Genomic DNA, 18,115 nt, shown 5'->3' with positions numbered 1-18,115 from the left:
AACCGGAAGGGGATGTGTCCAGGTATGACAAACACACACAACGGTGGTCCAAATAGGACAAAGGCACAACAGAGGTCCACCACACTCACAATATGAATATGATTAAACTTCATCTGTTAAATACAAAATGAGAAAATCTCAGAGATTCAGGCTGCAAAATTTGACTCCTTAGTGCTCTGCTTTTCAATACTTCGGGCAGAAATTTGGAAAGAAATTTGAAGTGTCGAACGGGCAAGAAAAGGGGAGAGAAGCTGATTTTTGGGTGAGCTGAGAGTTGCATTCTTACGGCTCTTAGTGCAAAAAAAGCCAGGATGCGATTCACGCTAGGAGAGAGAGGGGATGGAGCCTAATCTTGCTGGTGAAACCAGCTGTTGAGCACTTGGGGTGCATTGCACAGGCGCCCTGGGCGATCTCCTGCAAAATGCATTGGGACAGACCCCCAATTGCTCCCTTTGCAGAGTTCACCTTCCTAATCCCCACCCCTGCAGAGTTCCTCCCTTACCTGCTCCCCCATGGTAGAGCTCCCCCCTGCCATCTCCCCACCCCCTCAGGCCCCACCCCTCAGGCCCTGCTCCTTGGCACCACCCATGGTGCTGCCAGTGTGCTCAGTGGGTAGAACCAGGGTGCCCAGTAGGCAGTGCCAGTGTGCCCATTGTGCAATGCCAAGGTGCCCAATGGGCACTGCCCGGCCCTGCCCCCAACCACCAGAGGCTGCAGTTGCCTCCGGTCCCACCAGCAAAGCCGTCACGTCTGGTCTCAGCCGATGTAGAGCAGCTGTGATTCTCGCAGCTGAAGACTTTGACTGGCGAGCAGGTAAGTGCAAGTAAGGCTGGGCGATAGCATCTGGGACTCACGAATGACATTTAAAGAATGTCATTAATATTGAAATCAACGTCGCACCCTGTCTGGGTATGAAGCTGATTTTGCCAGAAAAACAGTGCCGGTATGATCGGGAGAAGCGAGAAACCGGGCGCGAACACGATTTTTCGCTTCTCACCCTATCTTACTGGCTCACAACTGGTGTGGCAAGCTGGTAAGATCACACTTAACAATTGCCATTTTAATATATTGCCAGAGAAGTAGGCAGGGTGAGCAGGCAGATTCATGAGATTTACAAATTTCCACATTTGTAGGGTGCCATTGAATACATATACTTCTGAGATGTGCTGCAGCTAAAAGAGATTCCCCTCCCTCAATGTCCAGGTGATATGTTTTGTTTTAGCATGTGTAGTAGTCATGAAGCTGGGCAATTGCTTCCACAGTGGCTAAATGGAGCTCTCTGAGTCATTCGCTGAATTTTGTCATGGGACAGTCTATGATGATGTGAGTCATTGATTGGGGTGCACCAGAGCTGCAATCCGGGTTCCCTGCCAGGCACCACTTGTGCCAATTTGCTGCACAAAGACCTTGGCCACTGCAGAAACATTCAAGGAGTGCCCAATGTTGGTGTGGCAGGTTGAAACCGGGTGGGCGGGCTGTGGGATCTATGATGAGGAAGTGGCTTTTAATGGTGGCATGTTGGTTCCATTCCTGCTGCCACAGGGTCTCTGCTGTTATACTTTGACACGTTGGCCTTAGTATTTCAGGTGGTATGTGATCGCCTGCAACAATGTAACCTCTAAGTTGTGCATTCAAATGACAACCGAAAAGAACCCACTCAGGAATGCACAAGTCAGATAAATACATTTTAAAGGGGGTGCACATTAAAATAAAACAAATATGCACTTCACAAAAAAATTAGAGAATAACATTTGATTTGATTTATTATTGCTACCTGTATTAATGTACAGTGAAAAGTATTGTTTCTTGCATGCTATACAGACAAAGCGTACCATTCATCGAGAAGGAAACGAGAGAGTGCAGAATGTAGTGTTACAGTTATAGCTAGGCTGTACAGAAATATCAACTTAATGCAAGGTAGATCCATTCAAAAGTCTGATGGCAGCAGGGAAGAAGCTGTTCTTGAGTCGGTTGGTACGTGACCTCAGACTTTTGAATCGTTTTCCTGATGGAAGAAGATGGAAGAGAGAGTGTCCTGGGTATGTGGGGTCCTTAATTATGCTGGCTGCTTTTCCGAGGCAGCGGGATGTGTAGACAGAGTCAATGGATGGGAGGTTGGCTTGTGTAATGGATTGGACTACATTCACAAACTTTTGTAATTTATTGCAGTCTTGGGCAGAACAGGAGCCATGCCAAGCTGTGACACATCCAGAAAGAATGCTTTCTATGGTGCATCTGTAAAAGTTGGTGAGAGTCGTAGCTGCCATGCCAAATTTCCTTAATCTTCTGAGAAAGTAGAGGCTTTAGTGGGCTTTCTTAACAATAGTGTCGACATGGGGGTACTAGGACAGGCTATTGATGATCGAGACGCTGAAAAACCTGAAGCTCTCGACCCTTTCTACTTCATCCCTGTTGACGTAGACAGGGGCATGTTCTCTTCTGTGCTCCCTGAAGTTGATGACAATCTCTTTCGTTTTGTTGACATTGAGGGAGAGATTATTTTCACCGCACCAGTTCACCAGATTCTCTATCTCATTCTTATACTCTTTCTCGTCATTGTTTGAGATCTGACCTACTACGGTGGTATCATCAGCAAACTTGAAAATTGAGTTGGAGGGGAATTTGGCCACACAGTCATAGGTGTACAAGGAGTATAGTAGGGGGCTGAGAACACAGCCTTGTGGGGCACCGGTGTTGAGGATGATTGTGGAGGAGGTATTATTGCCTATCCTTACTGATTGTGGTCTGTGGGTTAGGAAGTTCAGGATTTAGTCGCAGAGGGAGGAGCCGAGGTCCAGGCCACGGAGTTTGGAGATGAGTTCGGAAATGAGTTTGGAGAGAAAACACTGATACGCTGCAAATCATACAGGTACATGTCCAATAGCCTGGTAGTGGTCCCAATACCTTCATTTTGCAGCAGATCAGTGCCATCTGCATTTGAGTCACCACAGCAAGCAAGATGATGGCCATAGAGTGACAAAGGCTATGCTTTGATGACATGACTCATGACACTCATAACCGAACACAAAATGGACACCATGCATCCTATGAAAGCCACGCTGCCACAGAATATTTGATGAAGCAGGCCTTTGGAGTGCTGAACAAATGTTTCTGCTGCCTGGAGTGATAAGGAGGAACTGTGCAGTATGCAGCAGGGTGCAGGTCAATACTATTTCATGCTTGACAACCTTTCCATTATTAGAATGTTTAACTGGTGACAACTTTGTATTGGATGTAATGTGACCAATGGTAACAAGCTGTAAGGGTCAGCTGACCCAGTAAACCATGGAACCAATTACAGAATGGTGTGATGGTCAGCTGACTCACTATAAATAAGAATCTGTTGGGAATTGTGGGGAAGCTTCGATTGGCCCAGAGCGAGGCCCCAAGTTTGGAGTAATGATATTTCTTTATTAAACCTTTTCTTTGATTTATAAGCTGGAGTAAGTTTTGTTCAATTTTTATTGTCTCCATTTGAAGAGTTCCTTCTGATGAAACATCCATTATGAGGACATAGCTCTTGCAACTATCTGTATGGTGACCAGCTAAAGTGGGAATGGAAACAGAGGATTAAGAGAAAGGGAATAGGCCCTTACTGGTCAGGCTGTCTGTGAAGAATTTCCCATTCAAATGCATTTTACCTTCCCTTTGTTATTGCCAATCAAAGCACCAGCTTGACCACAATGCAAAAATTTAAACCAGCACAAGACAAACATGACAAACAAATTCATAGCTGAAACCACACCATATTGCATAGAAAGATGGCCCGTGTCCATTACTTTTATGCTTATCTTCCATGTGTCTTTTCTGTGTTAATTATGCTGTGCTACCTTACTGGCTGTAGCATGGCTGGCAGAAGGCTGCTGACTTTCAGTGGGGAGCATGCACGTTGCTTTGCAGGGCAATCTTGCGCGGAACTGGCCTGAAAAGGGCCAGGTTTGGATTACACCATTCCAGCATGGGTGGCAGCAGTTTGGGTTGGCTGACAGACAGGCAACAACAAAGGCATTGACCGACTGGCAGCAGGAGGGGAGGTCATGGCGTAGTGGTATTGTCACTGGACTAGTAATCCAGAGAACCAAGACAATGCTCTGGAGGTCAGGGTTTGAATTCCACCACAGCAGATGGTGAAATTTAAATTCAATATAAAACTGGAAGGAAATCTTACCTGGATTGGCCTACATGTGACTCCAGATCCACAGCAATGAGGTTGGCTCTTAAATGCCTTTTGAAATGCAAATCACTCGGTTCAAGACCTATTAGGCATAGGCAATAAATGCTGACCCAGCCAATGACAACCACGTCCACTGAAGGAATAAAAGAAATGAAACATGAATGAGAGAGGACAGAGGCTTTATAGAGTTGCTGACATTTCCTAAGTGACCTCAGCCATGCCCATGATCTTTTGAAGGACAGATTGATGGACTGCTGTGAAACTCCGTAAGTTTCTTTGCACTGGCATCAACAGCCATGATGGTGGCAGTAATCTAGGTTTGCTTGGCAGCAATTTGACCTTGCATGAAAGCAGTGTGAGCTTCCACTGAATAACCTAAATGTTTTGTGTCTTCTGCTTGTGCTTATGTGGAAGCAGGCACCAACCGTCAGATCCTACATTATGGTTGGGTTTGAAGTTGAGTCACTTATGCATGAGAAAGGATGGGTTCCAAGTTCTGTGCAAAAGTCTGTGCTGAATTGGTGCCAGACTCCGCCATGCTCTTTGACATTCCATACAGGCAGGCCTGCAAATGTGTCAAGTATTTTATTGGATCAGCTTTTTTCTATGGGCCACACCATCAAAGTGCTCATCTGAGACCATTGTAACTGAACTCTTGTGCGATTTTATCCTCAGTGAGGTGAACACATCTGCATTCCCCTTATCCCCTATACTTGTATACCCTGTCTCAGCGTGCACCAGTTCCATCTTTAAGCAATCCTCTAACGTGTCAGTATCTCAACTAGTGACAGCGAGTATGAAAGCAAGTGACAATGGGCTGGATTTAACATTCCCCAGTCGGCAAGTTTGAAAGTGGTGAGGCTGGTCAAATCGCTTGCCACCTTCCTGGTCACCCCTCCCCTCACTGAAATGATAACTGCAGTGGGGGTGACATATATTCTGCCGACCAGTGAACCAATTGAATCTCTTAAATGACCAAATAATTTCAACTCACTCATTCCTCCACTGCCAGGATTTATCCGGCAATGAGAGAGGCCCATACCTATCAACCAGTCTGGCAGGTTTCACTGCACAGACTTCTGGTGGTGGGTGAGGGAAGGGTGTAGTCACTGCTGCATGGGCCCTGTTAGAGGGTTCATTAGAGAGTTTTCCTCCCTCCCCAAGATTTTACCCCAGGGTTTCCTCCGATATAGCCTCTCAAATCCAAGATCGTTCACCCTCACCCCCTCAATCAGGTATGCCAGCTTGGTACTCAACGAGACTTCAAACATACCTAAATTATCCAGCATTGCACACCCCAAGTGGTTGGCTTTTAGCTGTCTGATGTGGAACATCCTGTCCCTGAGCAATGGGAATCCCACCTCCAGTCTATTAATAACCATTTAGTTGTTAAATGGCTGTGGGATGGCTGTTGTCGTTGCAGCAGGCTCCCCTCCTCCCGATATGTTAGCTGGGGGTGGGATTCTGACACTTCACAAAATTCAGTCAAATGTTTCTTCTTCACCACTGTTTTCCTGCTCTTCCAGTTCTTGCTTATCCACAACTGCTTGGCCTAGTTGTAGTTTATCTGAAATGAGAAAGTCATAAGGGTATGGAGGGAAGCAAGAGATGCCTGCTTAAACCATCTGCGGCTTGCAAGTCAGAAGAGATTGTGGGATAGGATGGAAGTGGAATGTTAAAAGAAGTATTAGAGAGGTGATGACAGAGGGTGCGATCTTGAGCCCAGTCTCTCCATCCACAGGAATGGTGGTGCGGGTTCAAAACATGGAGAGTTCTAAAAAATGAGTCTTGCCGGCAAGATCGCGTTTTCAGATTTTGAACTAACCTTGCTGGCAGAGTGACGTGGAATACGCTGGGGAAGGGCAAGCATTTGAATGCACCAGCATATCATTAACGAGTGCCCAAGCTGGATATTGAGGCCACACTGAATATTCAGCTGGCGTCGGCGTGACATCACGTCGGCACCATTTACAACAGCTCTGCATAAGTGTGAAACTGTCGCCTTCACGTCCAAGGGGGATATCGGAGGAAAATCCTCAGGTAGCCATTACTTCTTGGGCAGTCCAGAACTCAAGGGGCACAAGAGCGCGAGTGTAGTTTCGGGCCAGGGCTGTCACCATTTGTGGGGGATGAGAGGGGATGGGAGGGGAGGGGTGGGCGGTGTGAGTTGGTAACTCAGACGCCTTACCTGCCCTTTATATCGGGTCACCCTTTGCTCCAAGGGGCGCTGGTTGCCAAGCAGACATTGCTTCTCGGTTACTCCATGCTAGGTTACTGTTCAAACAGTAGCTGAGTGGGTGTCCTTCTTTGTGGGGAGCTGCAAACTGGGTGGGAGGTAACCACAACAGATGGACAGTACTGAGTACAACCATGAGGTCCGGGGGTCCTGTTTTGTGAGCGACCAGGCTGCAAGGACTTGGGGAGGTTATAGAGGTTTACAGCATGGAAACAGGCCCTTCAGCCCAACATGTCCGTGCCGCCCCTTTTTTTAACCCTAAGCTAGTCCCAATTGCTCGCATTTAGCCCATATCCCTCTATACCCATCTTAGCCATATAACTGTCTAAACACTTTTTAAAAGACAGAATTGTACCTGCCTCTATTACTACCTCTGGCAGCTTGTTCCAGACACTCACCACCCTCTGTGTGAAAAAATTGCCCCTCTGGACACTTTTGTATTCCCTCTCACCTTAAACCTATGCCCTCGAGTTTTAGACTCCCCTACCTTTGGGAAAATATATTGACTATCTAGCTGATCTATGCCCTTCATTATTTTATAATCCTCTATAAGTTCACCCCTGAGCCTCCTACGCGCCAGAGAAAAAGGTCCCAGTTTATCCTGCCTCTCCTTATAACTCAAACCATCAAGTTCCGGTAGCATCCTAGAAAATCCTTTCTGCACTCTTTCTAGTTTAATAATAGTGATGCGCGACAATCAAGCACGTGGAACAAGGCTTCAGTATCGAAGGCTTTTATTGTCCAACAATGGAACTACTAACACGAATACACCAGTTCAGACTGAAGGGGTCCTGCCGGAGCAGAGGGTCTTATACCTCTCCTCCGGAGGCGGGGCCCCACCGGGATGTGCCATAATAACATTAACAACAGGTAAACACCCTAACCCAACAACATTGTACAACCCCCACAGTGACAACACCCTAACCCAACAGTAACCTAAGAACAACCCCCAGTGGTAACCAACGATGGTTCACCACATTCACCCCTCCTTTAAAAACAAGGCCGGCGGGGTGCAAAAAAAACAGGTCATATGTACAAAATTCACAAGTCCAGACGGTCTGGAGGACCGCACCGCCGCTGTGATCTCCTCAACACCGGTTGCGAAACCGGAGCAGGTGCTTGCGGTGGCGTTCTCTCCAAAACAACGTCCGGCTGTCCCCTCAAGGACTCCCGGGCCGGTTGGCCCTGGTGAGGCGATGGTGCAGGGGATCCTGGAACCTTCGGTGGTGGCGCCGATCTCCGAGTCTCAGGCAAGCTGTACATGGGAGTAAAACTGTTATGCACTGGTCCCGGTGCTGACCGCGCCACGTCTGGGGAAGAAATGAGTAGTAGGGGATTCGTGACAGGGGGTATGGGAGCGACAGGAGTTGCTACGTCCCCTGCGGGCGCCAGGTCTCTAATGGAGACAGTGTCCTCTCGCCCGTCAGGATATGCCACATAGGCATACTGAGGGTTGGCGTGGAGGAGTTGGACCGGTTCGACCAAGGGGTCGGACCTGCGAGCCCTCACATGTCGCCGCAGAAGGACGGGTCCTGGGTACGTCAACCAGGCTGGTAATGAGATCCCCGAGGACGACTTCCGAGGGAATGAGAACATCCTCTCGTGGGGAGTAGCATTGGTTGCCGTACACAGGAGGGAGCGGATAGAATGGAGCGCATTTGGAAGGACCTCCTGCCAACGGGAGACTGGAAGGCCCCTGGATTTCAGTGCCAGTAGGACAGCCTTCCAGACTGTAGCATTCTCCCTTTCCACCTGTCCGTTACCCCTAGGGTTGTAGCTCGTGGTTCTACTAGAGGCAATCCCGAATGAGAGCAGGAATTGCCTCAAGTCGTTGCTCATGAACGACGAGCCTCTGTCGCTATGAATGTAGCAGGGGTACCCGAACAGGGTAAAAAGCTCACTGAATGCCTTGATGACGGTGGCAGTCGACGTGTCCGCACAGGGGACAACAAACGGGAACCGGGAGTACTCGTCTATTATGTTGAGGAAATAGACGTTCCGGTCCGTTGAGGGAAGGGGGCCCTTAAAATCCACACTCAGCCTCTCAAAAGGGCGAGTGGCCTTGACCAATTGTGCCCGGTCTGGTCGATAAAAGTGTGGTTTGCATTCTGCGCAAATCCGACAGCTTCTCGTCACTGACCTGACATCCTCCACCGAGTAGGGCAGGTTGCGGGCTTTGACGAAATGGTAGAGTCGGGTGACTCCAGGATGACACAGGTCATTGTGGAGGGCCTTCAAGCGGTCCTCCTGCATGATGGCGCATGTTCCGCGCGAGAGGGCATCTGAGGGCTCATTGAGCTTCCCTGGACGATACATAATATCGTAATTATAGGTGGAGAGCTCAATTCTCCACCGCAAGATCTTATCGTTCTTGATCTTGCCCCTCTGCGTGTTACTGAACATAAATGCCACGGATCGTTGATCCGTGATCAGAGTGAACCGCTTCCCCGCCAGGTAATGGCGCCAGTGTCTGACTGCCTCCACAATGGCCTGAGCCTCCTTCTCCACCGCTGAGTGCCGAATTTCGGGGCCTTGAAGGGTGCGGGAAAAGAACGCGACGGGCCTGCCTGCCTGGTTTAGTGTGGCGGCTAGGGCGAAATCAGATGCATCACTCTCCACCTGGAAAGGGATGGATTCATCCACCGCGTGCATCGTGGCTTTCGAAATGTCGCTTTTCAAAGCCTTGAAGGCCAATTGGGCCTCCGGCGTGAGTGGGAAGGTCGTGGACTTGATGAGCGGACGAGCTTTGTCCGCGTAGTTGGGGACCCACTGCGCATAGTACGAAAAGAACCCGAGGCATCTCCTCAGTGCTTTCGTGCTAGCGGGCAAGGGAAGTTCAGTAAGGGGGCGCATACGGTCTGGATCAGGGCCAATGACCCCGTTTTCCACCACGTATCCGAGGATGGCTAACCTGCGCGTACGGAATACGCACTTCTCCCTGTTATAGGTCAGATTCAGGCGAGATGCGGTGCGCAGAAAGTGTTGGAGATTCGTGTCATGGTCCTGCTGGTCATGGCCGCAGATGGTGACGTTATCCAGGTACGGGAAGGTAGCCCGCAACCCGTTCTGGTCCACCATTCGGTCCATAGCACGCTGGAAGACCGAGACCCCATTGGTGACACCAAATGGAACCCTGAGGAAATGGTATAGACGACCATCCGCCTCAAAAGCCGTATATTGTCGGTCCTCTGGGCGGATGGGGAGTTGATGGTAGGCGGACTTAAGGTCTATGGTAGAGAACACTCGGTACTGCGCAATCTGATTGACCATATCAGAAATGCGCGGGAGAGGATACGCATCCAGCTGCGTATAACGGTTAATGGTCTGACTGTAGTCGATGACCATCCGAGGTTTGTTCCCGCTTTTGACTACCACGACCTGCGCTCTCCACGGACTAGCACTGGCCTGTATGATCCCTTCCTTGAGGAGCCGCTGAACCTCAGATCTAATAAAGATCCGGTCCTCAGCGCTGTAACGCCTACTTTTAGTAGCGATGGGCTTGCAGCCTGGTACCAGATTCTTAAATAGGGATGGTGTAGTGATTTTCAGAGTGGAAAGATTGCATGCGGGGCGCTTTGGGCAATTTGGAGGCTGCGGCTGATTCCCTACTGCCAGTGAAGGGAGTGGCCCACCGTACTGTAGGATCACACTCTTCATGTGGACCATAAAATTTAGTCCGAGGAGAATTGGCGCACAAAGGTAAGGTAACACAAGGAGCCTGTATTGCTCGTAAATTGTGCCCCGTACCTCTAGAGTTACCATACATCGTCCTTGGATCGGTACAGACCGGGACCGTGATGCCATGGAAATTGTCTGCTTGGCAGGGAGAACCCGGAGTCCACACCTTTTAGCAGTTTCAGGGTGTATGAAACTCTCGGTGCTCCCACTGTCAAACAGACAATTCACAGTTCGACCATTTACCTTTATATCCATCATTGAATTCTCAAGCCTGTGGTGCTTAGTCTGGTCCAGGGAGATCGACGCCACCGTTGGCCCCTGGGCGTCACTGCATGCCGCCGATGTTGATGCTGAGGACCCCTGCTGGTCGCTCCTAGTCGTCGTGGACCATGATGGCCGCCCCCATGAATCGCACGTGGGCGAGGGCGCCAAACGCAGCGACTCCTGGTGGTCTTCCTCCTCCTCCGTCAGCCACGATGGCGCCGTCCTGGATTCGCACGTGGTCGGACCTCGTGGGTACTGCGACGCCGAAGGAGATTGTCTCCGTTCTGGAGGGTTACAAGCTGCACTGCCGTTTTTGGACTTCGACCTGCAGACTTTACCGTAGTGGCCTTTTTTACCGCACTGGCTGCAGGTTGCCGTTCTTGCCGGACACTGTTGCCGTGGATGCTTGGCCCCACCGCAAAAATAGCATCGCTGGCCACCTGGAGCTGCCGCCGTCGTCGGATCGATCTGGGAGCGCGGGTTTGCGGGGCGAGGAGGGAGCTGAGCTTGCTCTTGCCACGTTGACTCCACGTGGTCCTCGGGGTACAGCGCCAAGCTTTTCGACGCCGCTTCCAGCATCTCAGCCATCTCCATCGCTTGGGTCAAGTCGAGGTTCCCCTTTTCCAGTAATTTAAGCCGGATGTACGAGGACCCTACCCCTGCTACGAACGCGTCTCAGGCGAGGTCGTACATGTATTGTTCGGCTGATACGTCTTTACAATCGCAACCCCTGGCAAGCTGCAGGAGCTCATTGGCGTAGTCCTCCATGGTTTCGCCCGACTGCCGACGTCGTGTAGCGAGGAGGTAACGAGCGTGTATCTCGTTGGGTGGTTTCGTGTATCGTTTCTTCAAGAGCTCGACGGCCCTCGGGTAAGTGGGAGCCGCACGAATCGCGAGATAAATCGTGTCGCTTAACCTTGCGTGGAGGACTTGGAGTTTGTCGCTGTCTGTAGTAATAGCCACAGAGGCAGCCAGGTAGTCTTCGAAACACTTCCACCAGTGGTCGAAGGTGTTAGCGGCACCGACCGCACGTGGGTCCAACGCCAGACGATCTGGTTTCAAGATCTGTTCCATACTCTTTTTTTTTTGTACAGCTGAGAGTTTTCTGTTAGACAATAAAATTGATGCGCGACAATCAAGCACGTGGAACAAGGCTTCAGTATCGAAGGTTTTATTGTCTAACAATGGAACTACTAACACGAATACACCAGTTCAGACTGAAGGGGTCCTGCCGGAGCAGAGGGTCTTATACCTCTCCTCCGGAGGCGGGGCCCCATCGGGATGAGCCATAATAACATTAACAACAGGTAAACACCCTAACCCAACAACATTGTACAACCCCCACAGTGACAACACCCTAACCCAACAGTAACCTAAGAACAACCCCCAGTGGTAACCAACGATGGTTCACCACAAATAGGGTGACCAGAACTGCACACAGTATTCCAAGTGTGGCCTTTCCAATGTCTTGTACAACTTCAACAAGACGTCCCAACTCCTGTATTGAATGTTCTGACCGATGAAACCAAGCATGCTGAATGTCTTCTTCACCATCCTGCCCACTCCACCTGTGACTCCACTTTCAAGGAGCTATGAACCTGTACCCCTAGATCTTTTCATTCTATAACTCTCCCCAATGCCCTGCCATTAACTGAATAAGTGCTACCCTGATTCGATCTACCAAAATGCATCACATTGCATTTATCTAAATTAAACTCCATCTGCCATTCATCAGCCCACTGGCCCAATTGATCAAGATCCCATTGCGACCCTAGATAACCTTCTTCACTGTCCACGATGCCACCAATCTTGGTGTCATCTGCAAACTTACTAACCATGCCTACTAAATTTTCATTCAAATCATTAATGTAATTGACAAATAACAGAGGACCCAGCACCGATCCCTGAGGCACACCACTGGTCACAGGCCTCCAGTTTGAAAAACAACCCTCTACAACCACCCTCTGTCTTCTTTCATCAAACCAATTTTATATCCAGTTGGCTACCTCGCCCTGGATCCCGTGAGATTTAACTTTATGCAACAACCTCCCATTAAGTACCTTGTCACAGGCCTTGCTAAAGTCCATGTAGACAACATCAACTGCAGTGCCCTCATCTACCTTCTTGGTTATCCCTTCAAAAAACTCAATCAAATTTGTGAGACATGATTTTCCACTCACAAAGCCATGCTGACTGTCCTTAATCAGTCCTTGCGTCTCTCAAAATACCTTCTAACAACTTACCCACCACAGATGTGAGGCTCACCGGTCTATAGTTTCCAGGCTTTTCCCTGCAGCCCTTCTTAAACAAAGGCACAACATTTGCCACCCTCCAATCTTCAGGCACCACACCTGTGACTATCAATGATTCAGATATCTCTGCTAGGGGACCTGCAATTTCCTCCCTAGCCTCCCACAGTGTCCTGGGATACACTTGATCAGGTCCTGGAGATATATCTACCTTGATACGCTTTAAGACTTCCAGCACCTCCTTCTCTGTTATATGTACACTCCTCAAGGCATCACTATTTATTTCCCCAAGTTCCCTAACATTCATGCTTTTCTATCAGTGATGTGGAGATACTCTGCTTCATGAGGCATAAAAACCCTCTCACTTGGGGAAGAGTGAATGCAGTGAAGCCAAAGATCCTCACTCCGTAAATAGTGTAAGGCCAGAGGGGATTGCTGGAAAGGAAATTTAAATTCACTTCTCTGCAAACTCTGATCATCAGGTACAACAGTAAGAGGGTGGTTATTGCTCTCACTCAAGGTTGTTTAACTGAAAAGCATTGAAGGCCCAGAAGAATGAGGCTGCCCACTTGCATATCTCTCAGGAAGCAACTGTGTCTCGTCATGATAAATATTGTTGCCAGAGTGAGTAACTAACGAATCTTTGAGGTGTTCAGATTGCCAGTTTAATAGCCAGAGCTAGATCTAGTTGCAAAGCTGGGAGACAAAGGTTAACCCTTTGGGACACCAAACCCCAAGAATGTCGGAGAATGCTTCAATTCAATTCAAGTCTTAGCATTATACAGCTCACACAGGTAGGATGGTGATAAAAGCAAATTACTGTGGATGCTGGAATCTGAAACCAAAAGAGAAAATGCTGGAAAATCTCAGCAGGTCTGGCAGCATCTGTAAGGAGAGAAAAGAGCTGATATTTCAAGTCCAGATGACCCATTGTCAAAGCTGGTGATAGCTGACACCACTCACCGTGTTTGACATCATTTTTGAGTTACCCCGTCAGGATGCGAACCTTGTTGTCATGCATTCTCTCTGATACACTTCAGCACTATGCAAGTTAGGGACTTATGAGGCAGAATTCTACCACCCACCCATCGATGGACAGAACGAGATGGTAAAATCACATGAGAGCCGAGAAATCAGGTTCACGTGCTCGTACGAGAGCCGGATTTCCAGCGAGGTCAGTCTCTCGCCGTAAATAAGTTATTCAAATATACTTTAATGTTGATTTGCATGGCATTAGCAAGCCTGGCGCTCAATTGTTCGGGCTTGCTTGCCTTTCTGGCCATGCCGGGAGGCGTTCTCTCCTGTGAGGAAAACATCTGCTCCCCATAAATGGGGAACAGTCATATTGGGCTCATCAGGAGAATTGGAGGCCTCTGTGGCCCACTCCTGGGGAGGCCAAGGGAAAGGGGGAATGCCCCTTTGGCACTTCCAGCCTGGCAGTGCCAGCCTGGCACCTTGATAATGTCCACCAGGCACCTTTGTACTGCCGGTGGGCAGAGGCAGGGGGTGGGGCCCATGGTGCAGGGCCAATGGGCGAGGCTTGTAGAGGTGGGTCCTGTGGGGGGGCTGAATTGACGGTCCGATTGAGGGGAGGGGAACCACTGCACATTCTGACTGCATCCGGACTACCACTCTGAAGGTGATCGGTATGGGGTGGGGAGGGAGGCCCACTCTGCATCACGATCATTGGAGTGGTGGGGGGGAGCGTTTTTTTCACCGGAACCAACATATTGCCAATTTCTAGTAAGATCCCCATAATGTCCAATGGCTTTAGCCACTGCTAGCCACAACATCAGCTATCGCATTATAATGATGAATCCACTGTCTCCATTCAGGTAACGACATGCAGCCACACCTGTCCCTCTGCCAGTTAGCTCTTACTGCTTCAAGTTATGCACCAGTTTCTCCTACAAGAGGGAGGGATATGTGTCAGTGAGTGTGGTGTGGGTGCTGTGGTCGTCATGGTTGAATAACTGACAAAATGTACAAGCTGTAAGATGTGGATGCCAAGTTTCCAGTCGTCCCTGTCAATAGGTCACATCTTGCTTCTGCTCTACCACCTCCACCAAGAACTCCAGTGTAGTGTCAGAGAACTTTGGAGCACATTTTCCCCCCTACTGCAACTTGATTCACACTTCTTCCTGGTTAGGCTGTCACCTGCTTCAACCAGAGTGTATCCTCCATCACAATTCTCAGCTTTATCTTTGGGAGCTATCAGATTTTGCTCTCTCTATGCCTCAACAAGGTTCAGTGTACCATTAATTGTGGGAAAGGAGGTTGTTCCCGTTAATATTTTGGAGCAAAACTTTATTGTTGAAACAGAAGAAGAACACATTATTGTTTTCTATCCATTTCATGATTGTTCCTCTCTTAAACATAGCCCAAATAAACACACTATAATCATCTTATAGTAGAAAAAGTGACATATCATTAAATATTACAATCAAGTTCTGTATAATGCCTGTTAAATGAAATAACGCTACAAGTTTTATAACCCAGATAAATATTTCAATGAGGAATTTATTTGTTAGTTTGACCACATTTTGTTGTAATTTCAAAATTCATTCAACACAGCATTATTTTTTCAATCTTAAAATTAAAATTTGATCTGAGTATAAGTTCTATTTGACTGTATCATGCATCAACAGCAATCTAAAATTGTCAAATAATGTTTCCAACAATGGTTTAGGAAAATCATGTTCCATTAACTTTCATTAATAGTGAGGTAATTAAGTAGAAAAATGGATTGAATTGCACCAATAGAGTTGACTGTGGCCTGGGTTGAGTCTTATTAGGTTAGCCTAAGTTTCTCCTATCAATAACAAGTTTGTGAGGCATACACCAGATATGGATTACATACAGCATAGAGAGTAGCATTGAAAACCAACAAATTATATCATTTGGTACTTAATAGCTCTCACTACATTTCACCACGAATAAACTAAAGGAACATTTTCAACAGAGTTGAACCATTGAGCATATCAAAAACAACACTATTAACGAGATAGTTGATGAAGTTGTAACAGTTCACGTATTGTATAAAATTGAAAGAAACTTTAACCACAAAAAGTATGAAGAAAAGTAAGCAGCTGCATTTTAACTCTAGTGCTAGACTACAGTAGGATATTACTTTACCTTCATGGTATCTGTTTGTTATATATAATTCTAAAATGTTGCCTTTACTTTTACAACAAATTGAATTGAATTTGTGATAAATGCACTATAAAAATAGGTTGCCAGATGTGTGCATTTGCAATTATTCATCTAATATCTTACAATTGACACATAAAATGTTCAATCGACTGTATAAGGAAAACAAAGACCATTTAGTTAACTACCTATAAAACATGCTTTTAACATACAATTTAGTAATTAGATTTGAATTTAATGGCTTTATCGGGTAAATAGAGGATTACATTTAAAAATGAGACAAATTTCTTAAATTTAAAGTTGTTAAGCATAATATTGGGAGTGCTTGATCATAGTAATAAAAATCATGATGAGGGCATTACTGAGTGTTTTTGATTAGTGCAAAGTACAAACTTAAATACAGGCTTGTTATTAAGGCTGTACCTGTATTGTTCATTAATGGTCTGTCATGCAAGAAACTAAATCTAATCTTTTTCCAGTAATGTGTATTATAACACGGTATTGTGGTTCTATGTAAACTTTGAATGTGAATCAGACAGTAAATGCTAAATTATTATGTTCTGCATTTCATAATTTGGGGTAAAATCTCGTTTTACATGCCTTTGTTTTGATTTTTTAATAAATTTTACTAATGCACTATTTGTAATTTTCATGAATACAAAAGCGATTTTTAAATGCTTAGGACTCATAATTTTATGATCCTGTCAACTAAATTCAACCGATTTTAAAAGATTGATTAAAAATGAATTCAAATGGGAAATACGAGAGCGATAACCTTATGTCTATCATTACCAGCTTACCCCTTTTCTGTCAGCTTTTTAATTATTTATAGACTTAAGCCCACGGAGGAAGCTGCTGTTAATGAAGAATCATAATTTAGTAGATCTCGTGTAATCACAAAAATACTTTCCCTTCATAAAATCAAATTTTTCACACCTTTGCCAAAATTTGAAGAGCACTGCTTCCCTGGCACTTATTCCCCTTGAATGTTGGTGATGGAACACTTGCATGTTGTGTTTTAATGCCTTGCATGATCAGATCATGCAGAGGCAAATTCCAGTCTGCATGCTGCTTAATGAGTCTTTTTCCTTTTTCTTCTTTCCTGTCTGTGCACACAGAAGACAACTATGTTGAAGGTGGGTGCTTCACACAATTTATTTTCTTAAGCTCCTTTTACATGTGCTGGTAATGAGTAACATTGTAAATTAGAAACATTTTTCTTTTAAATTGTAATTGGTTTTAATTAATTTTATTCCAACAACTGCTTTACTGGTTAAAATGTAATGAATCTGTATGTTACCAAGCTAGCTGTGTCTAAAAGTTAATCAAGATAAACATCTTAAAATACAACAGATTAAAACATACATCATAAACTATGTATTGTCTGTCCAATGTGATTCATAATTGACTGTGAGAATACTCTATGTTGTGAAAAATTTGTAACTTATGACTAAATGTGCATTTTGTTTAGATATTCACAAGGAAAGTATTTGCATGTAATAATCTTCTTGCATTTTACCCGTGCAGTTTAAAAAAAATAATAACTAAGAGCTAACCAGCAGTTTAAATGTCAGTCCAGCACGTGAGCAGACATTATTTGCAAACAATTGTGTGCAGAAGAATTTCCCTTCATTTGAAAAAAAAAGCAAAACCAAGATAATATTTTCTGCTAGAGTTTCTTTTAGAAACTCTTTTTTTGTCACCTTGTAACCGGATCTACAACCCTCATTCTGCCTACATATCTATTTGCCTGCCATTTGAAAATTACTTGAATAGGAGGTTAAGTAAAACAAATTAGATGTTCCAATAAAGCAGTTTTTTTGGTTAACAGTCTATCAGAATCGTGGTAAACAAATGATGGACGTCTAAATTGACTGTGAGGAGAACTAAAGCTATTTATGTTTTCAGTATTGAGATCCACTAAAGACAAAATAATAGAGGGGGCAAATTCTCTCAGGGTTCACCGACATCCTACATTTCTGCCAAAATGATAGTGATGAATTCAGCAAAGGGCCGAAGAATTGTGGAAAATAAAGATTTTATTTAATCTCTTTAAAACACAATATAAATAACTGTTGTTCTGTTTTCCTCAGCGATAAAATAGAAAAATCATGCCATACTTATTTATTTAGTATCCTTATTATCTTCCAGTGGATCTAAGTGGCCAAATAAAGATGATTAAAAGATCAGAAGAGATATATCTCAATATTCATGATGAATCTTTCTAATAAAATTATCCATAGTTAATGAAACTATATTGAACTAAAATGCATTTGCGTTAAAAAGATTAACTATGCCATAATAACTTTGAGTATTTATATTTGTAATCTCTATTAACATGATTCACCTTCCAGATATAATAGA

At 45.8% G+C, this 18,115-nt stretch overlaps 1 protein-coding gene across 2 annotated transcripts in view; it reads left to right on the top strand.

Moving 5' to 3' along the window:
* nrxn1a (neurexin 1a) overlaps nucleotides 1–18,115 on the top strand; it is a 1,876,664-nt gene that overhangs the window by 136,060 nt on the left and 1,722,489 nt on the right. For both annotated transcript variants that reach the window (XM_078229844.1, XM_078229842.1), the window contains exon 3: nucleotides 16,870–16,887. In XM_078229844.1, the coding sequence (XP_078085970.1) occupies nucleotides 16,870–16,887 (18 nt within the window). The remainder of the gene's footprint in view (nucleotides 1–16,869; nucleotides 16,888–18,115) is intronic.

Source organism: Mustelus asterias, chromosome 15, assembly GCF_964213995.1.
Source record: "Mustelus asterias chromosome 15, sMusAst1.hap1.1, whole genome shotgun sequence".
Lineage (NCBI taxonomy): Eukaryota > Metazoa > Chordata > Chondrichthyes > Carcharhiniformes > Triakidae > Mustelus > Mustelus asterias.
Note: the sequence above shows the minus strand (reverse complement) of the source record. Positions and strands in the feature narration are given on the sequence as shown.